Here is a 17718-nt window from a genome sequence, read left to right on the forward strand (position 1 = left end):
CTTGAGTTAGAGCTAAAGGACCCATGTTCAATCTTGTGTCTTATATTAGTCACTTAATCTCAAGGGGCTTCAGTTTTCTATTTGTAAAATGAGGGAGTGAACTAGATGGTGTTAAAAGTCCCTTTTATCTTTAAATCCAGGATCCTATAAATCCCAAGGTACATAGAGTCCTAAAACATATTTGATTAAGAGTGTTGTCTGTACATTTAGCATGAAACATTTACAAGAAAGTTGGCTTTGAGGACAGAGAAACTAGGTTCAAATTCTAGATAAATCATTTGCTATTAGTGTGATCTTGGACAAATTATTTCTACTCTCTAGGTTATTAAGTTCTTCACATGTAAAATGCATGTATAAACTAGATTTAGTCATTTTTCAATCATGTCTCACTCCTGGTGATCCCATTTGGGGTTTTCTTGACAAAGACGCTGGAGTAGTTTGGTATTTCCTTCTCCAGCTCATTTAACAGATGAGGAAATTGAGGCAAGCAGGGTTAAGGGACTTGCCCAGGATTTGAACTCACAATGATCAATCTTCCTGATGCCAGGCCTGTTACTCTACCCACCGTGCCACCTGTGCCACCTGGCTGCCCTAGACTAGGGAACAATTAAGGTCTCTTTTGCTTATAAAGCTGTGGCTCCCCCCTTATTCTACGAGCCTTTCCTGCTTCTCTGTTGTGTGGAATGGTGAATGAATGACAATTGTGAGTGACTAGAGATTCAGAGTCACTGAACTTAGAAGAAGAGTTGTGATGTATAGCCCCCCTCTTAGAAACAGAAATAAAGAACTTCAAGTGAGAGATACCAGGATGGAATGGCAAGAGTTATAAACACGGAGAGACTGGCAATGGAGAGAAGCAGTAATAGGTACCAACCTTCAGGAATTGCACTTTATGCCAGATTGTGAGCTCACGCTGAAGGAAGTGTAATTTCCATATTTCTGAGTCTTCACTTAAAAATTAGCCTTTTTGAATGCATGAACTGAATGCTAGTTGTGAATTGTGTTGTATTGTCTATAATTCTTTTCCTGGTCACTGGATGAAGTTCTGTACGGGTTCTAAGCTAACTGAGCTATGTATTTCTTATATCTCTTGGCTTTGGAACAGCCTATCTGGAAACTACCTAACTTGGAGAAAGAGTATTGGATGTGAAAGTGAGTGGTACATTTATGGACTGTTTATCTTTTCTATTCCATGCTAAGAGTAAATAAAACACTGTATATAACTGATCATACTCTACCTTTTTCTTTGGAAAACACTTCCATATATCTAACTTTCTTTGGATAAATCCATTAAATAGATCTCCAATTCAGCAAGATGAATTGAGAGAAGTGAAATTGGAAAATAGAAAGCAGTCCACTCTCTGAAAACCACTGAGAACTTGTTATTCTTCTAGCACTTTTATTTTTCTGGATAAAGCATCATAACTTCCAGAGTGAACATATAATCCAGTTCAGGGGTTCTTAACCTTGTTTAGATCATTGATCTCATTTGCACTCCACAGTGCAAATTATAGACCTCTTCTCAAAATATTTAAATTCATAAATCAAAACAGGACTACAAAGGAAAATAATTATTTTAATTAATTAAAATACTAAAAAAATCCATTCATAGACCCCAGGTTAAGATATCCTAATTAAGGGTGAAAAAAATATCCTACCTAAATCCTGACTTTTGTTGTTGTTGTTGTTGGATAAGTAAGATATAGTAGGCTATAGTAGGTAGTAGCACCTAATAGGTAACAACTTCATGTCATCCAATATAATTGGACACTTAGCTAATTTAAGAAAACAAGGTGATTGAGCACACTTTGATTCCCTGTGCTAAAGGTCATTATACTATTGTATGTTGTTATAGAGGACTGGATCAGTAGATAGTTCTGGAACTGGAACATGAAGCACTGCTGGGAAGGGAAGGACTACATCAGGTACTGAAACTGTGGGACGTGGAGAAGCCAAAAGACAATCCAAGGGCACTTGGAATCTAAGGGTGGGTACAGGAGATTTCAAAGAACCAAAACTTTCCATTTATTCTTGTTCTTTTCTGTGAAAGAGAAAAGCAAAAATCAGTGTCTCAGCACTCTCTTAGCCTTCTTTTGTAATACTAAATTCCCACTAAATACACAGCCAGATAGATTTATTTCCTGACACCACTTGGGAGATTTCCATCTCTTCTCCTCTAGTTTACCTGCCACAGTAAGCTTTCTGCCCGGAGAAATGTCAAGAAAACTCGGGATGCTTCACAGGGACAACCAAAGAGACATAGTGCTCAGGGTGTTTTATACACATAAAATGCAGTGAGAAATATGTTAAGCACTAAAATGATGAAGAGTAGAAGAAAGAAGAGGCAATTATTGTCCCCGGGGAGCTTCCAGTAAAGTTGGAAAGAAGATATTCTCTACACATAGGACTGTGAGAGGAAAATAAAAGAACACACACACATAAAAGTTAAACAAACTGTGAAGAGCTGAGAGAATATAAATGAAAGAAGTGATGTGAATGGGGAGGATTCATCAGGGAAGACCCAAGGCCTAGAAAACATGAATATGGAATATGATCTGAAAATACAACAACAAGCTCCAATCCCCCACCCCTCAAAACTGCTGGCACAGAAACATATTGGAAGGATGAAGGCCTAGTGAATAACCTAAGCTTAGAAATGATAGGGACAAAGTATAGGAGACCTGGAAGAAGATCTGCCTATCTGAAATAAAAAGGTCTGAATTGGAGAATATTAAATAACAAAATTGGGTAGTCAAGTCAAATAATCAAGCACTTACTATGAGCCAGACACTGTACTAAGTGTTAGGGGAATGAAGACAAGGACAAAAGTTCTCAGGAAGTTCACAGTCTAATGGGGGAAACAATATCTTAATTACTATGTTCAAATAAAACATATATTATCTATATATGTGTGTGTGTATAAATATATACGCACACACATATATACACATATATTATATATAATGTATATATATGCATATAATATATATTATATAGGTATACATGTACAAACATATATATGGGTATACCTATATAATGTAAATTATTCACACACATATATACACATGTTTTGACTGAAGATAATCTTAGACAAGGGACTGATATTAAGGAGGCCTGGAAAAGGCTTCCTGCAGAAGATGGAAATTTATATGAGATTTCTGGGAAATTAGGAAAGAATAGCTAGGGGGTGAAGTTACAACTGTGGGATCCAGGTATTTCTAAAGGTCAGGATATGGAAGTGGTACCAAAGGAAGATAGCTAAAGAAAAGCAAACTTTCTATGACAGAATGGTATTCTTCAAGGTCCAGTGAATGAAAAAGGGAGATACTCTTTCTTCTACCCCATTGCTAAAAAATAATATAATAAAGGTTAGAATCACTGTGACTGTAATAATCATTATTGAAATTTAATTTATATACATATATGCATACAATATGTATATATATATATATACATATGTATACATATATACTTTGCATAATGATCTCTATATATTAAGGTGCTATGAAAATTGCATTTGCTTTGGTTTCAAGGCACTAATAGATCTAAATCTAGGCTTGGTGAACTTCTTCCTCCCTTCTCTTCTTCTACCTTCTCCCCCAAAAGAGTAACACTTAGGACTTAAATGTAACCTGTCATTCCTAAAGTGGTCTAAGACTATTTAGAGGTAGGACAGAATTGTGACCTGCATCTTCACTGACTATTCCTTACTTCACTCTTAAAGATTTGCTATGACATAATTTTATTTTTATTGTAGCAAATAATTTCACAATTATCTTCAGATTCAGTGCTTTTTTAAAATTCAAGGTGAATAATTATTGGGCTCTTTATGGAGAGAAACTGATTTGTAATGATGATTATAAGCAGAAAAAATTATAATAAGAAAAAAGCTTTCTTTCTGTCATGCACTTCAGTGGTAGATAAAGGATATTAAAGAAATGATCATTTATCTTTCTACCTATGATTAAATTTAGCTTGGTATTTTTTTGACCATTTTTCTCATATCAGTTATAGGGGAGTCTAGAATGTAGTCTCTTTAGACCAAGAGATAAGATCTAATACATGCTGTAGTGACTAGAAATAATATATTGTCAAACGATTCCCATCAGACTAGACATATATGTGTGTGTGTGTATATGTACATATATATATATAATTATATATGCATGTATGTAATAAAAAGAATAGTGTTTGCCATTTACCAGAGAATTCCTTCATGTAGTCATAGATTAGCCAGTAAGGCTGATTTTTGGCTGGCTTAAATTCTAGCTTTAAATCCAGTCAGAGACTAGAAATGCATTCTAGTGTTCTTGACTTCAAGGTCAAAATTTTTCCTACTAAACCATAATTTTCTTTTAATTCAGTTTCTTTTTATTAATAATCATAACTTCATCTTTCTATGCTTGGTTTATTTTTCCTTTTGAACTGGTTACAGTAAATGTACTGATTATTCTTAAACTGTCTCAGATTTTCTGTCGTGGTTTTCCATGAGATTGTCATGATAATAAGACTTCAGATATTGGTAGTATGAATGGACTTAGCCTATTCTCAAGCATTCTCTGATTAAAACCAGTTCATTCACTTGAAAGCTGGTGGGGCTGAAGATCAAATGGGTCCAGTGAGATAATTCATTTCTTTAGGGCCTCCAAATTTCTTTAATCATGGTAAGGCAGCTAATGAAAAAAATCCTGAAGTAGGGAGCCATAGGAAAAATTTTAATAGGGTTGGGCTACTAATTCTTTCTACTGTCTTGGAAGAGAATGAAAATTCCCAGAAAATAAAAAGAAGTCATTTGGGCTTCTATCTTTTACTTCCTTCTTGTTGCTTCTCTCTACAGGAACTATCAGCTATAGAATAGGAATCACTTGAAGAACTGTGAGCAGAGATGCTAAGGAGGGGGCTTGATATTCATGCTGAGACCATGATAACACTGTAGATTTTTGTCCAATATTTATTTAAAAATTTGTCATAGTTGGAAAGAATGTGAAAAAGAGGAATCCCTTTCTGTCTCAGTTTCATTGTCTTGACAACTGGTTTATTTATTTTTATACCCTTAAAGCTTGTTTAGACAATATCACTGGACCAAAAACAAACAAACAAAAAAAAAAAACTTTCTTTCTTCCTGCAACATTTATATTGCTCTCCCCTGAGCATCCAATTTATGTCTATAGCTTGGTTCATCCCACTGGGGACATATAATCATGATTCGTCTCTTTTGCCATTTTCTGTATTGTTATTCTTGCACCATTAAGTTCTTACAAACTGATCTTTTATATCTAGGTTCATAAAAAAATAAACGTCTCTTTTTTCTCCAAATTTTACATTAGGCCTATGTCCAGCAAAGTCAGTGATACTGGCAGATGCTAACTGGTCAGGGACTAACAATTTAATCTTCTCCATTGCTACATTTTTGTGTATGTGGGGGGGAGATAAAAAAGGATGATCTTCAGGCCAAGGACATGAGTTTGATACTCATGTGAACCAGTTAACTTTGCCCTTTCTATGACCAAAAACTTTTGCCGAAAACCCTGATGATTACCTTATACTTGTATGCCTCAGGGAATATGATGGGCTAAGCAAAAGAGTGTGTATCTTTCAATATTTTTCAAGAAAAGAAAATTATGTAATACCAACACATATCACCAATTATACAGACACCATCACCAACAGCAATGTATGTCTGGAAGGTGATGAAGTTGGTAGTTTAGTCTCCACACAGCAAACTTTCCTGTATGTATTTCCTTGTTGATACTATTTGGAGTTGACACTATCCTGTGTGTTTATTTTGTTTGAGTAATAATATCTGCTTACTTTTGAATTCCTTTAAGGTTGTACAATTTTTTCACATGTTAGAGGCTTCTTAAATTGATAAAAAACAACTACAAAGTTATAATTCAGGTCTTTAGTACTCAGAAGCTGTCTTTTACATTTGTTTAATCTTTTTACTCTAATAATTAACAGGCAACGTTATGTATGCTCTGCTAAAAGAATACATATACTTAAAATAATATAATGTTTTTTTACATTTTTTCAGGAAAGCACTCTAACATGCAGAGTTCTACCAATTCTGATACCTCTGCAGAAAAACGGAATTCTTCCAACCAAAGCACAGGAGCTGTACAAATGAGGATCAAAAATGCCAACAGCCACCATGACAGACTGAGCCAAAGTAAATCCATGATCCTTACTGATATTGGGAAGGTCACTGAACCTGTAAGTAAAATACCCTGAGTTTACTACCGTACTGATTTTTACTGTTAAAAAATTTGAAAGCTAATTATTTTTACTCTATCTGTGCTTGTAATGCACATAAGAAAACTGCTTCTGTAATGTGTTTTATCTTTCCTACTTATAGTCATAATATTCTCCTCCCCTGCCCACCCGTCCACCCCAGTTGTGAGAGAAAGAACTGGGCTTAATCCAGAGTTATAAAATGGATTTGGTGGTAGACTGAAGAGCACCTTTGACTCATTTTAAGGGCCTCCACTATCATGCTTCAGTGTCATAAAAATAATGAGGCTATGCTAGCATGTGGTGTTTGTACTTCCAAATACAGTATATCACTTCCCAAAGCCAGGGGCTAAAATTAGCTAGGAACAAACTGAAAATTAAAAAATTTCCCCCCAAAGAGTATCCCTTTCTCAAAATTGCCAAATATTATGAGGTAAAAATGATTGGATATTGGGATATGATGATGGGTCTAAAGGACCAAGGGAATATGTCTGCTTAAGGTTTGGCAAGGTAGTTATTTTGTCGAGATTCTTTTTATCAGAAAGATTTGAAATACAATAGTTAGAGATGATCTCTATTGCCAATTGTGTCCCTGCCCCTGCACTCATCCTGAGCTACTAAACAAACTGATTGCTATGAGTCTCCTCTGGTTAATTTTCTTTCATAATGGTGGTAACTTGCAGCTGAGGCCATATGATGTTACAAAATTATTGATGCAATGTTAGCCACTCTTTTGGACTCCATATCTATTTTGTTCTCACAGCAAGATCAAGAGCGAGAGATGGGTTAGCTAGGGACAGGCTCCGAATCCCAGTCACCCTTCTAAACCATGTGGGCTATTAATTGGCTGTTCTGTTAATATAGTAGGTGCCCATGAAATATTTAGATCCCTAACTGAGTTATTAAATGGAATAAACTTGCTGGGTAGCCTGTTACCAATTGTATTTATTCTGCATTTTTCATTCCAAGTTCAATTGTGAAATTAACCCACAGCTATTTCTTCTCGGGAGCTGGAGAAATATATGATTTTAATCATCCTTTCTTCAGTCGACTTAGACAAATTTGGCATTGGGAAGGCAATGATTATATTTCTGGAGTGAGAAATATCTCTTTAGATCAAGGTAACTAATGAGAGATTCATTTCCCTTTATTTACTTTCTCATTTGAAAGTATCATCATCAGCTGGAAACGCTTTGTGAACCTGACTTAGCTTTTCCACCAACTACAATGTTCTTCAACCCTGAACTCCAGACAGTGTTTACAGTAAATTATTGGAAATGCTATAATGTATTATCAGTAAGAACTGTACCTTTGAAAAAGTTTAAAAGTTAAGTATATTTAATGATGCCTAACATATTTTATTGGCTGTGTTTAACAAAAGGCACTAGGCTGCAGTTGTTTTTGACAAGCATGAAAACATCACAGCATGAGACTGCAGAAGGAATTATGTAGAGAAATTACAAGTGATCCATCTCTCAATGAATTATCCACCTCAATAGCCTGCAGAACTCAGCTACCAATTAACACCTACTTTATTACATGTTGGGATGTACTTAATAACTTTCATGTGTTTATGCACTATTACCTTGACTGATGCCTCTTGTACAATTAGGCATAATTGGCATATCAATATGCAAAAGTTAAAAGGATTAACCCTCTTAAAACTAATGAGCATTTCTGTATCCAGCTGCTAAATGAGACAAAATTAGCATTTTTCACTTTTGGGCAGGATTTTATCATGCAGTTTCTCATTGTTGATATTACCTTGTTACATAACTTTAGTTTAGGGGGTTGTATGCTGGACTGTTAGAGAGTAAGAGTTTGGCGAAGTTAAATGAGATGTAATTATCCTAACTTCCATTTCTGAATTCTTAGTGTGGACATGTATATTCCTGGGTAAGGAATGAAAAAAAGTTACTTTGGATTATGTCTACTCAGTGCATAATCACATAAAAGGGGTATTTTCGCTAGGATATGTCATTTCACCAAGAAAACTTGGCTCAGATGTGCGATATTGAAAGCTTGCCATGGCACTAATTTCCTTTCTGTCTCAGTTCTTTTCATCTCTTTTTTGCCATGCACAATTTTCTGACTAGATATTGACAGAATGAAAAGTATTTTGGCATATTTATTCAAACAAGCCTGTTAAAGTTATCTGCTCAAGCCAAACTAAAAGCTCAACTGGGGCAGGGGGTAGTGGTGGTGGTGGTGGTGGTAATGGCAGTGATGGTGGAAGTGGTGGAAGAGGTAGAAGATAAAGGAAAGGAGATCAGTGGAGATGATTCAGAGTTGAAAGGAACTTTAGAGGTCATCAAATTGAATAATCTTTATTTATAGATAAAGAAATGGAGCTCCAAAAATGGTTAATTTACTTGCCCCGTAAGTACAAGTAGTAAGTGGCAGATCTCATAATGAATACATGTAGGCATTCAATTAAAACTTGATTTCTATGTAAAGTGCACAGAAAGCCTTTTTTGAACTGGACAGTGATAGATTTGGCTTCATCCAGACCAAACTTGATATGCTCATTATATGAGGCTTCAAAATGGAATAATAAATAGAGGATAGGAACTTGGAGTCAGGAAGACTTGAATTTTCATCCTCCTTTTTGGCTCTTACTGGATATGTGACTCTAGACAAGTCACCTTTCTTCTCTGGATCACAATTTTCTCATCTGTAAAATGAGGATAATAATAACATCTACATAACAAAATTGTTATAAAGATTGAATGAGTTAGAATTGAAATATTTTAGAAAACTTGTATTGTGTATTCGGTAATAGTAATGTTAATAATCATTTAAAAGAAGTGAAAGATGCTTAAATGTTAAATAAACTATGATCTCAATTAGTAAAAATGTTGCTTACAGTTTTAGGGATCAAAATCCAATCATTTTTTCCCCATATATAAGATTTTATATTTTCATATTTTTTATATTTTCATTGATGTATATATTTGACATATATATATATATATAAACATAATTGATAAGTAAAACACTTTGTGACTTATTTTGGGAATTCGGAACACAATTTAGAATATAGTGAATTATTGTCACATCAGTTATTTATTCTGTGTCCTGATTCATAGCTTGAAGTAGATAAATATATTAAAGCATATATAAAACATCAATTTGCACCTAAAATATGTGGATGCTTATGTGCATCTATTAAGCTTATTCTATTTTTGTCACTTTAACTTTCTGGAGGCAATTTAGATGGAGAAAATCAGTTATCAATGCCCCTGTTATTATTGTATTGCTAATCTTTTAGAAATATATTAAACGTGTCTCCTGTTTTCTTTAGATACCAAGTAATCATTTTTCACTTGATCAATAGAGTAAAGCCTTTGCAAAATTAAAATAGCAATCTGAGCATTGCTACCTGGGAAATGGTGTGGAGCATGAGAGTATATCAATGAAGGCGATCTGCTAACCTGTATTGACAGGGAAGAGCTCACTGGTCTAAGTAATCAGTAATCACTTCCACAACACCCAGAATTTATCTGTCTCAAGGTGGACTGATTCTTCTTTTCCATAATGTGACAAGATAGGTAAAATATTCAGCTTGTATAAAATGTAGAGGCAAGTGAATTGTGCCTCTTTAAAGGCTAAAAAAGCTAATATGCAATACAGCAACTAGCTCATTTGAAAGGCTTAATACAGTTTCTCAAGCTTTCTAGTTGGTCTTATTTATAATAGGAATGTGCTAGAATACTAGGCAGTTTAGAATAGATATTAATGAAGAGTTTAAATAGAAGAAATCATGAAACTGCAAATACTGGCTTTAGCAAGCAAGAGCAGTTTTTACATCTAATGCTGGTGTCTCCTCCACAAAGCTATATGAATATTCACTATTTTCCTCTCTTAAACCAGACTGAAGTTCATTGCTTCATTCATAACTAATGCAAATAATTCCATGTCTTTTTTATTGGTATTCTGATTGAGACTTAGGGGTCTCATCATTCAAAAATGTTAACATATCAGAGCCCTCTTTTCTGTAACCAAATAGCCTGTGTTGTTTTATTTCTTCTTCTTCTTTTCTTTAAAAATATGTTATTGGGAAGACAGGAAACACTTTTCTTTTGTTCCTTATTCCTGTGATCATAGAATACTTGCCAAAGTTGTGGCTAGCCAAAAAGGCAGACATAAAAATTGCTAAAAATATAAGCCTTCTGTTTAGCAGAGTTTTGGAGAAATATTATGAGATTGCCGAGCTTGCCCGTGTTTACTTCAAATCAAGCTTATAGTCAAGTATGAGGCTTTGTTTGTATAAATTGTCCTGAAGTGGATCCTGATATTTAATTAAAATGACACTAAATCACATTGAATTGATAAGACTTGGCATCTCCAACAAAGGTAATTGCCCGTATTGGTTTTGTACAAAAATAGAGCTGCTTGGAAAATGTGCAGCCAACACAGACTGTCAACTCCATTTATAGATCGATATGTGAAAACCATTGATCAGGCAGGCATGTGTAACAGTAACACTTTGCATTTATTTGTGTTTTTTTTATACCACATTAAGGCTTACAGGATTATAGGCTTCCTAAATATTTTGACTTCCTCATAAATATATTATCTGTTGCATGTTAATTAAATGAGAGTCTGCAGCCATTTCTAAAATTGTTTTTAGTTTGATGATTTCCTTTTATTGCTGTGGATCGTCTGATCTGAAAATGGATTAGTTTCCTTCTGCATAAAGATTATTAAAGCTTATTTTAATGTGCCCTATTTAGTGTAAGATGTTGATGTGTTCCTGCTTTGAAAAATATAGATACTGACAATTATTTCCTCTTAGCAAGTGGCTGATCATCTTTATTAACTGGGCATTCTCAGCATCCAGCATAAAATTATTTCCTGGCACCAGAGCACAATATTATTTTGTCGGCGATTCAGAAAACCCATCTCGCTGATTTCTTCTGATAGACTTGTCTCTGTCTTTCTTTGATACAGATGCATATGTCTTTCATATCTGACTTTTTGGTACAGAGATCTGATCAGACACTCCATACAAAAGAAGTAAATTAGGTGAGGTAAAGTAGAGTATTAAACAAAGATGATTTGTGTCCTGTTTCTCTCATTTAGCCTACTTCCTATGGACTCACTATATATGGTGCAGTCTGCAGTTAACTCTTTCTTATCTCATCATTGTAAAAACAGTGTTTTGTTCCTAATCTCTGTTGGACTGTGTAGGATGGCACACATAAGCCATTTTGGTTTTCAAGAAGAAACTAGAGCCTGATGGAATGAGGCTCAAGCTAGATCTAAGCTACAGATACGACTTTTCAATAACGCTCCTTCTAATGGCATTTTCTTTGGCACAGAGAGGTCAATTTTGTTGTGAATATCTTTTAATCCTGCCTATCTACATTTGCGAGTGTAGCTTTCAAGATAATATTTCTGCTCTTGCCTTCTTATAAAATATTACGATATAATAAAGGAGTCAGAATGTCAGAAATAGTAAAAGTGCAGGCGACATCAGGCTCAAGTATTACCAGAGCTAACTGGTCCAGTTGTATTCTACACAGACAAAAAGCTTTAATAACTGGACTTTTGACCTTTCCACAATTTGCTACAGGATTGGGGGAAAAAGATTAAAAAACCTTCAGTGCTTTTTATTTCCCTTTGCTGTTGCAATCCACATCATCTCATGCTGTGAAAATCTTTACTCTGTTTACTAAGCACAAATTAGGCTTGCCAAAGGTTGAAAAAGTTTATTAGTTCAGTATAGAGGCCGGCACTTCAAAGGACTAACTCTAGTCTTCCAAAGGACCATCAGTCTGTGCAGAGCCTGGGACTACAGAAACTTCGACATAGCTAAATTTACTTGTGACGTCCTAGTGATTGAACATGGCTATGAATGTACATGAGATACATTTTTTAAAGTTAGTCCTCTGATTACTAATTTGAATCCCAAACTCTAACCTTGTTAGCATCTGGACTTATTTCCATAATAACAACCCCTTCAGAACCTACAAAGTAATGAATAATTGACAACAAATGAAATGTTTTGATAGTTGTCGGCACAAAGCATGTTTAATGTTTTGTGTTGCTTCCTAGCTAATTATGTAGATGACACATTTGTCAGACCTTGACTGCCATTAGAAACGTGTTTCCAGAGGGGAGAAAAACAGGCTATTCATAGAGTAATTAACTAGAATGCTCAATGACCTGTGAGAGATTCAAATAGCTGCCAGTTCAGACATTGTTTTGTTACAGAAGCAGAGGGGTAATTAAAATTCCAAATTACAGTGCTATGATGAAGCATTTGTTTGTTGACAGTATACTCTTACTCTAGTTTGTTAATTCTTTTTTAAATTGCTTCTAATCCATTTTATAGCTTTAGGAGTTCCGTCTTTGAATTTACTGACAACTAATATTATGGTAAATTGTTCTTCAATGGAGTACTGCATGCTTGGCAGTTCCATGGGAGCACAAGGTGGGTGGGATGGAATAGCTATTCTTTCCCTAAACTGGCATACCTTATGCTCTCATTGCAACACACGGACCACTAACAGGGAACATCTTGTTAAATATTATGCTTCTAATTGTACATTAGGAAAGATGAGAAGGTGGGGAGTAAAGGATTTTTTTTTTTAAGGAAAAGGGTATTCTAGAGAATAATATCTGAAAGAAAAATACCCACAGTTCCAGCAAATGATCTTGAGGGGTATGTTGGGATAGTGGGATTGACTTGACTGCAGAACATGCAACAGTCTGACAGAAAAGCCTGACCAGATCACACAAAGCATGGCACACTTCACATTAGTAGCTTCCATTCGCTGCCAGCGCCAACAGGAGCAACCACAGTTATCATGAGCTAAAATATCTTTTCAGGGAGCCGGTGGGGGTAAAGGGTGATTGAGATTGTTTCCAAATCCAAAGTTCTCAGGTTGTCCGAGCTATAAATGATATTCAAGCTCATTTTAAAAAAAGTGATTTGCTAAAAGTGGGAATAGAGTTTTATTAAATAGATTTGACAGAAGTAACATGGTGTTTGATGCTGGGGAGCTGACAGCGGCATCGAGTGAGCTCTGATTATCCTGAAGACACTGTCAGCTAGGATTGATTTCCACTTTCTCCGTTTATGTAACGGTTCCTGTAATACAGCTGACCCCGCATCACGTTACCTTGTCATTTCTCTGCATGGATCAAGACGAGATGAGCTGAAAATAGCTAGACACTGACCTTGAACTTGCCAGAAAAGTGAAAAGTGACAGTGGTAGGATTTTTTTTTTTTTTTTTTTTTTTTAGTTTATGTTCAAAGATGAAGGCGAACTCTGATTCTGTTGAGTTCACTATCGTAGCACAAGGGGGCAGAGCAGTACTAGAGATTCCAGGTAAAACAGATTCCACAGGCACATGAGATAGCTCTGAGATCTGAGAATCAGAGCCAGAGGTCTCATTTTTAAATCTTAGTGTAGACATAAAGGAGAATTCCTGATGAATCAAAATCTGAGGTCCCCTAATGTTCATAATCAGTAATTTGAAAGTATATATGCTAATTAAAATAGTTACCTAATACCCCATATGGCATCAACTACACTTCTCCCATCTTCCAAATTATGCTTTTTTTTTCCTCCCCCTATTCCTTGCTTCTAATACTTTTCAATATTAAAATAATTTGGAAATGTAATAAATATCACTTGAAAACATACTGTAGATAAGGTTCGATGGCTAACATTCCACATGAAAATTTAATTTAAAACATGCTTTTGTGTGGAGAAGCAGGAAAAAATATTTAAAAAAAACATTAAATTTAAAAAAGTTAAAAAATGATAGTCTGAAGATTCAAATATTTATCAAGTGTTAGAGGAGAGGACCAGAGAGAACATTTACTTTGAATTAGACTGTTCTTTACCTTAATTTACAGATGGGAAAATTGAAGATGGAAGATGTGCTTTCTTCCTCTCTTTGCTTCTCTGTGTCCATCTCTAACCATTTATAAATAGCAAAAATAGATTGGAGAATTCTGATTCATAGTTTTTCCTGTATCTATGTAAAATAAGCTCCCCCATTCCCCAATAATAACTCTTTAACTGCTTTCTTTTAGATCATATTCCTCATGATGTGTTTGTAAAATATTTTACTAAATACCTGTTTCTAAATTCATTTGGTCATAGCATTAGAGATATAGGAGATTTTACAGGTTATTTAGAGTATTTTACATAAAAGTGAACTGAGGCCTGAGAAGTTAAATATCTAGTAAGTGGCAGAGGTGACATTCATACCTGTATACTCTTATATAGGATATAATTTCTGACTTATAATTAAAACTGTTTCTATATACACAGTTTCAAAAATGAAGCAGAGAATGGAATGTTAGGGGAAATTTCAAGGAAACATATTTGGATATTAACTGGAATCTTTATCATCCATTTATCTTTCTATCCCCCCCCCCAAAAAAAAATGTCTAGAAAATTGCTCATAGCTATATTTCACCTCTAGAGATATAGCTTGAGATATATTGAAGCTTCTAAGACATGCAGAATAAGTTGTAGTATTTTGATGAGATTCTGCTAGATCACTATAGTTTCAGGAATGAAAGAGAGAGAGAGAGAGAGAGAGAGAGAGAGAGAGAGAGAGAGAGAGAGAGAGAGAGAGAGAGAGAGAGAGAGAGAGAGAGAACACACGCACTGCATCAATGGGGTCTATTTGCAGCTATTGTCTTTGTGTGATAAAAATCCATTGACATTAGCCAGATTAAAAAGGGCAAATAAACTTTCTTTTCCCCTTAACTTAAGGTTGAATCTGAATCTTTAAGTCTTTCTGTTCAACTCAGATATCCAGACTTTGGGGTAAAATTATACACTGCCTCAGTTACAGTTCCTGATTACATGGACTACATCATTATAAATTAAGACTACTAAATGCAAAAGTTAAACATGAAATCCATTTTTATTGCCTAATAAGAGCACTCTATACTCTACTCACACTCACTTGTTTGTATATTAAACACAGTTTGTACTTTAACGAGATTTAGTGGGTTATGGGGATAGAACCCGTCTGACTTGAGGTATGGTGAAGGATTCAAATGGTTTTCTAAATGTGCTATTAGCTCTGCTTCTGAGGTACAGGCTGGCTCAAAGGTGTTAGCTGCTGAACCCTTCCCCAGAGTTTTTCTTCCCTTCAGTGTGTGCATACTTTTAATAAGGGACTCTAGTCCCTGATGTTTTGAGATTCAGTTTATTGTTACCATCTGTTTAATTACCCTCTCAGGTTTGTGTTGGAAGCATGAAAGTATTTTATCCAGCCTCTGAATCCCTGTGTTCCTAAAGAGATGTGGGTAAAGTACACGTCAGTTTTCAAAGAGCACATTAAAAACTGATAAACAGAACCATCTCCAAACAATAAAATGAAAGGAAATGGCATTACTTTTGACATTAATGTATATTGCTCATAATTAGCAAATGTACAGTGATATGCTACTGTCCCTGAAATACTACTATCTTTATACATATAATCTTGTGTACTTCCTTCCCCTTTTGAGATGATTGATTTTTATGACATTGATTTACAATGCATAGATACTTTTATTATTAGGGAAGTGGTATGGAATTTGAGCAAGAGCAGAATATAGTGTTAGGTTATGTCAAAGAGGTTTAGGGATGAGCTAAAGTTTTAAATGGAGAAGTAATGTAGCAAAAACAAGACAAAGAGAGCCTGGGCTGAAGTAACACAGGGGAAATAAGAAGATATATTATCCTTAGTCGTATTCTTTTTTATTATTTCCAAACTACCCAGGAATTTGCAGAGGTGGAAATCCATGGAGTTACATCACCCCTGGATTTACCTTTTCACCTGGTATTTTATTTTGGTTTCACATACTCGTATTCACAAGACAGTGAAAATCACAAATCAAATAAATCAATCTTGGCTATCCATAACATTTTACAAAGGAGCATGAAGGTACAATAAAAATACATATCAAATTTTGTTGGGGCTTGGTATGAAAGCTCCAAATATTTTACAAGACTAGTTTTTAATCAAATATAGAATGTGAAATATTTGATTTTTTAATGAAGGAAGCTTTAGCTAAATTTATTGAACAATAAGTAAAATCACTTCAGTGGTACTCTTTGAAATGAACATCTTGCTTAGGGTTTCATGATTATATTAAGACTTTTTGGAGTACATTTGAAAACATCCTGAAATTATAATCTGATTTTTATAATCAATGTAATGAACAGAAATTTTGATATTTTAAATTTTATTAAAGAATCACTGTTGATTTCAAAATGCTACTGCATCAAAAAAAAAATGCAGTAACTAGCATAGAGATAATCACAAACTTCTTCAACTATTTCTGGGCACCTGACATGCTTTGCTTCCCACAGGGTAAAAATAAATAAATATATAAATGAACCAAAAACAAACCAAAAAAATCTAACTGTTTCTTTAAATCTCCAATGAGAAGGGACATGTGTCTCCTCACATTGAGTTACATTATATCATATCATGGCATAAAGTGACCCAATATAGTGTGACAGGAGAGAAAAGCAACTCTTTTTGTGAGTGTGTTGTTTTTGCTGCAACTTAAACTGAAAAATTTAAGGCAGAAACTAACTATTGAGGCCTTACTTTTAGACCAAATACTTTGTATAATAAGGCGTTTTTTTTTTTCCGGGGTATTTAACCTGGGCTTCATAAACTTGATGTAAAAATTTTTTAAATTACTATATTGCAAGTAATTGGTTAGTAATCCTACATAGTTTATTTTAGTCTTTTAATAACATGATTCTCAGAAGGGATCTATAGGCTTCACCAGGCAGGCAATGGAGTTCAAGATACAAAAAGGGTTAGGAACCCCTGCTTTAAATAGATCTTTTAGAAGCAAACTGCATATTCAAGAATAGAAGTATAGCTGGGAATTCAGGTTAATCTATATAACTCAATCTCAAACAGGGGAAACAAATAATTAATAAGATCTGTATTGGAGTTCATGATCAAGTGTTATCTGGCTGATATCTAATGATCCATCATTTACAATGGTCCTCTATATTGATTACACAGTGACTATGGCTTACCTTTTAATGGAGACTTCCTCTTTTACCATGAATTATTGACACTGTTAATGCCAATAACAAATCAATAAATATTCAGGAAAGAATGATCATTCCTGGATGTGCTCTCTTTAGCCTCCATGTTTCTGACATCACTGTCCTAAAATGGAAACTTTGGCATTCTTCTCTTGGCAAAAACACCAAATGACAAAGACTCAGATTTCGTTATGGAGTGAACAGGTATTGTGGGTCCTATTTTTAAACATCAATGTCCTTTCAATCTTTCTCATGTTTGGTATCAGAATGGAAAAAAAAGCCAGTGAACGAGTACTTTCTGGGCTGTTTCTACATGTAGAGATACATTAGTATACAGTTGTGCTCTGCTTCATACTTTGTATTTAGTGTACATTGCATTTGGACATGGAAGCAAGGATTGCCAGGAATTCCTGATTTTGATGGCAATACTTTTCCTTTAAATCTAACC

The 17718-nt window shown here is 34.7% G+C and overlaps 1 protein-coding gene across 1 annotated transcript in view; it reads left to right on the forward strand.

Annotated features, from left to right (window-relative positions):
- ARHGAP15 (Rho GTPase activating protein 15) overlaps positions 1-17718 on the forward strand; it is an 844282-nt gene that overhangs the window by 44523 nt on the left and 782041 nt on the right. Inside the window, exon 2 of the mRNA XM_051985817.1 lies at positions 6035-6213. Coding sequence (XP_051841777.1) covers positions 6049-6213 — 165 coding nt within the window. The 5' untranslated portion in view covers positions 6035-6048. The remainder of the gene's footprint in view (positions 1-6034; positions 6214-17718) is intronic.

This window comes from Antechinus flavipes, chromosome 3, assembly GCF_016432865.1.
Source record: "Antechinus flavipes isolate AdamAnt ecotype Samford, QLD, Australia chromosome 3, AdamAnt_v2, whole genome shotgun sequence".
In the NCBI taxonomy this organism is placed as follows: Eukaryota; Metazoa; Chordata; class Mammalia; order Dasyuromorphia; family Dasyuridae; genus Antechinus; species Antechinus flavipes.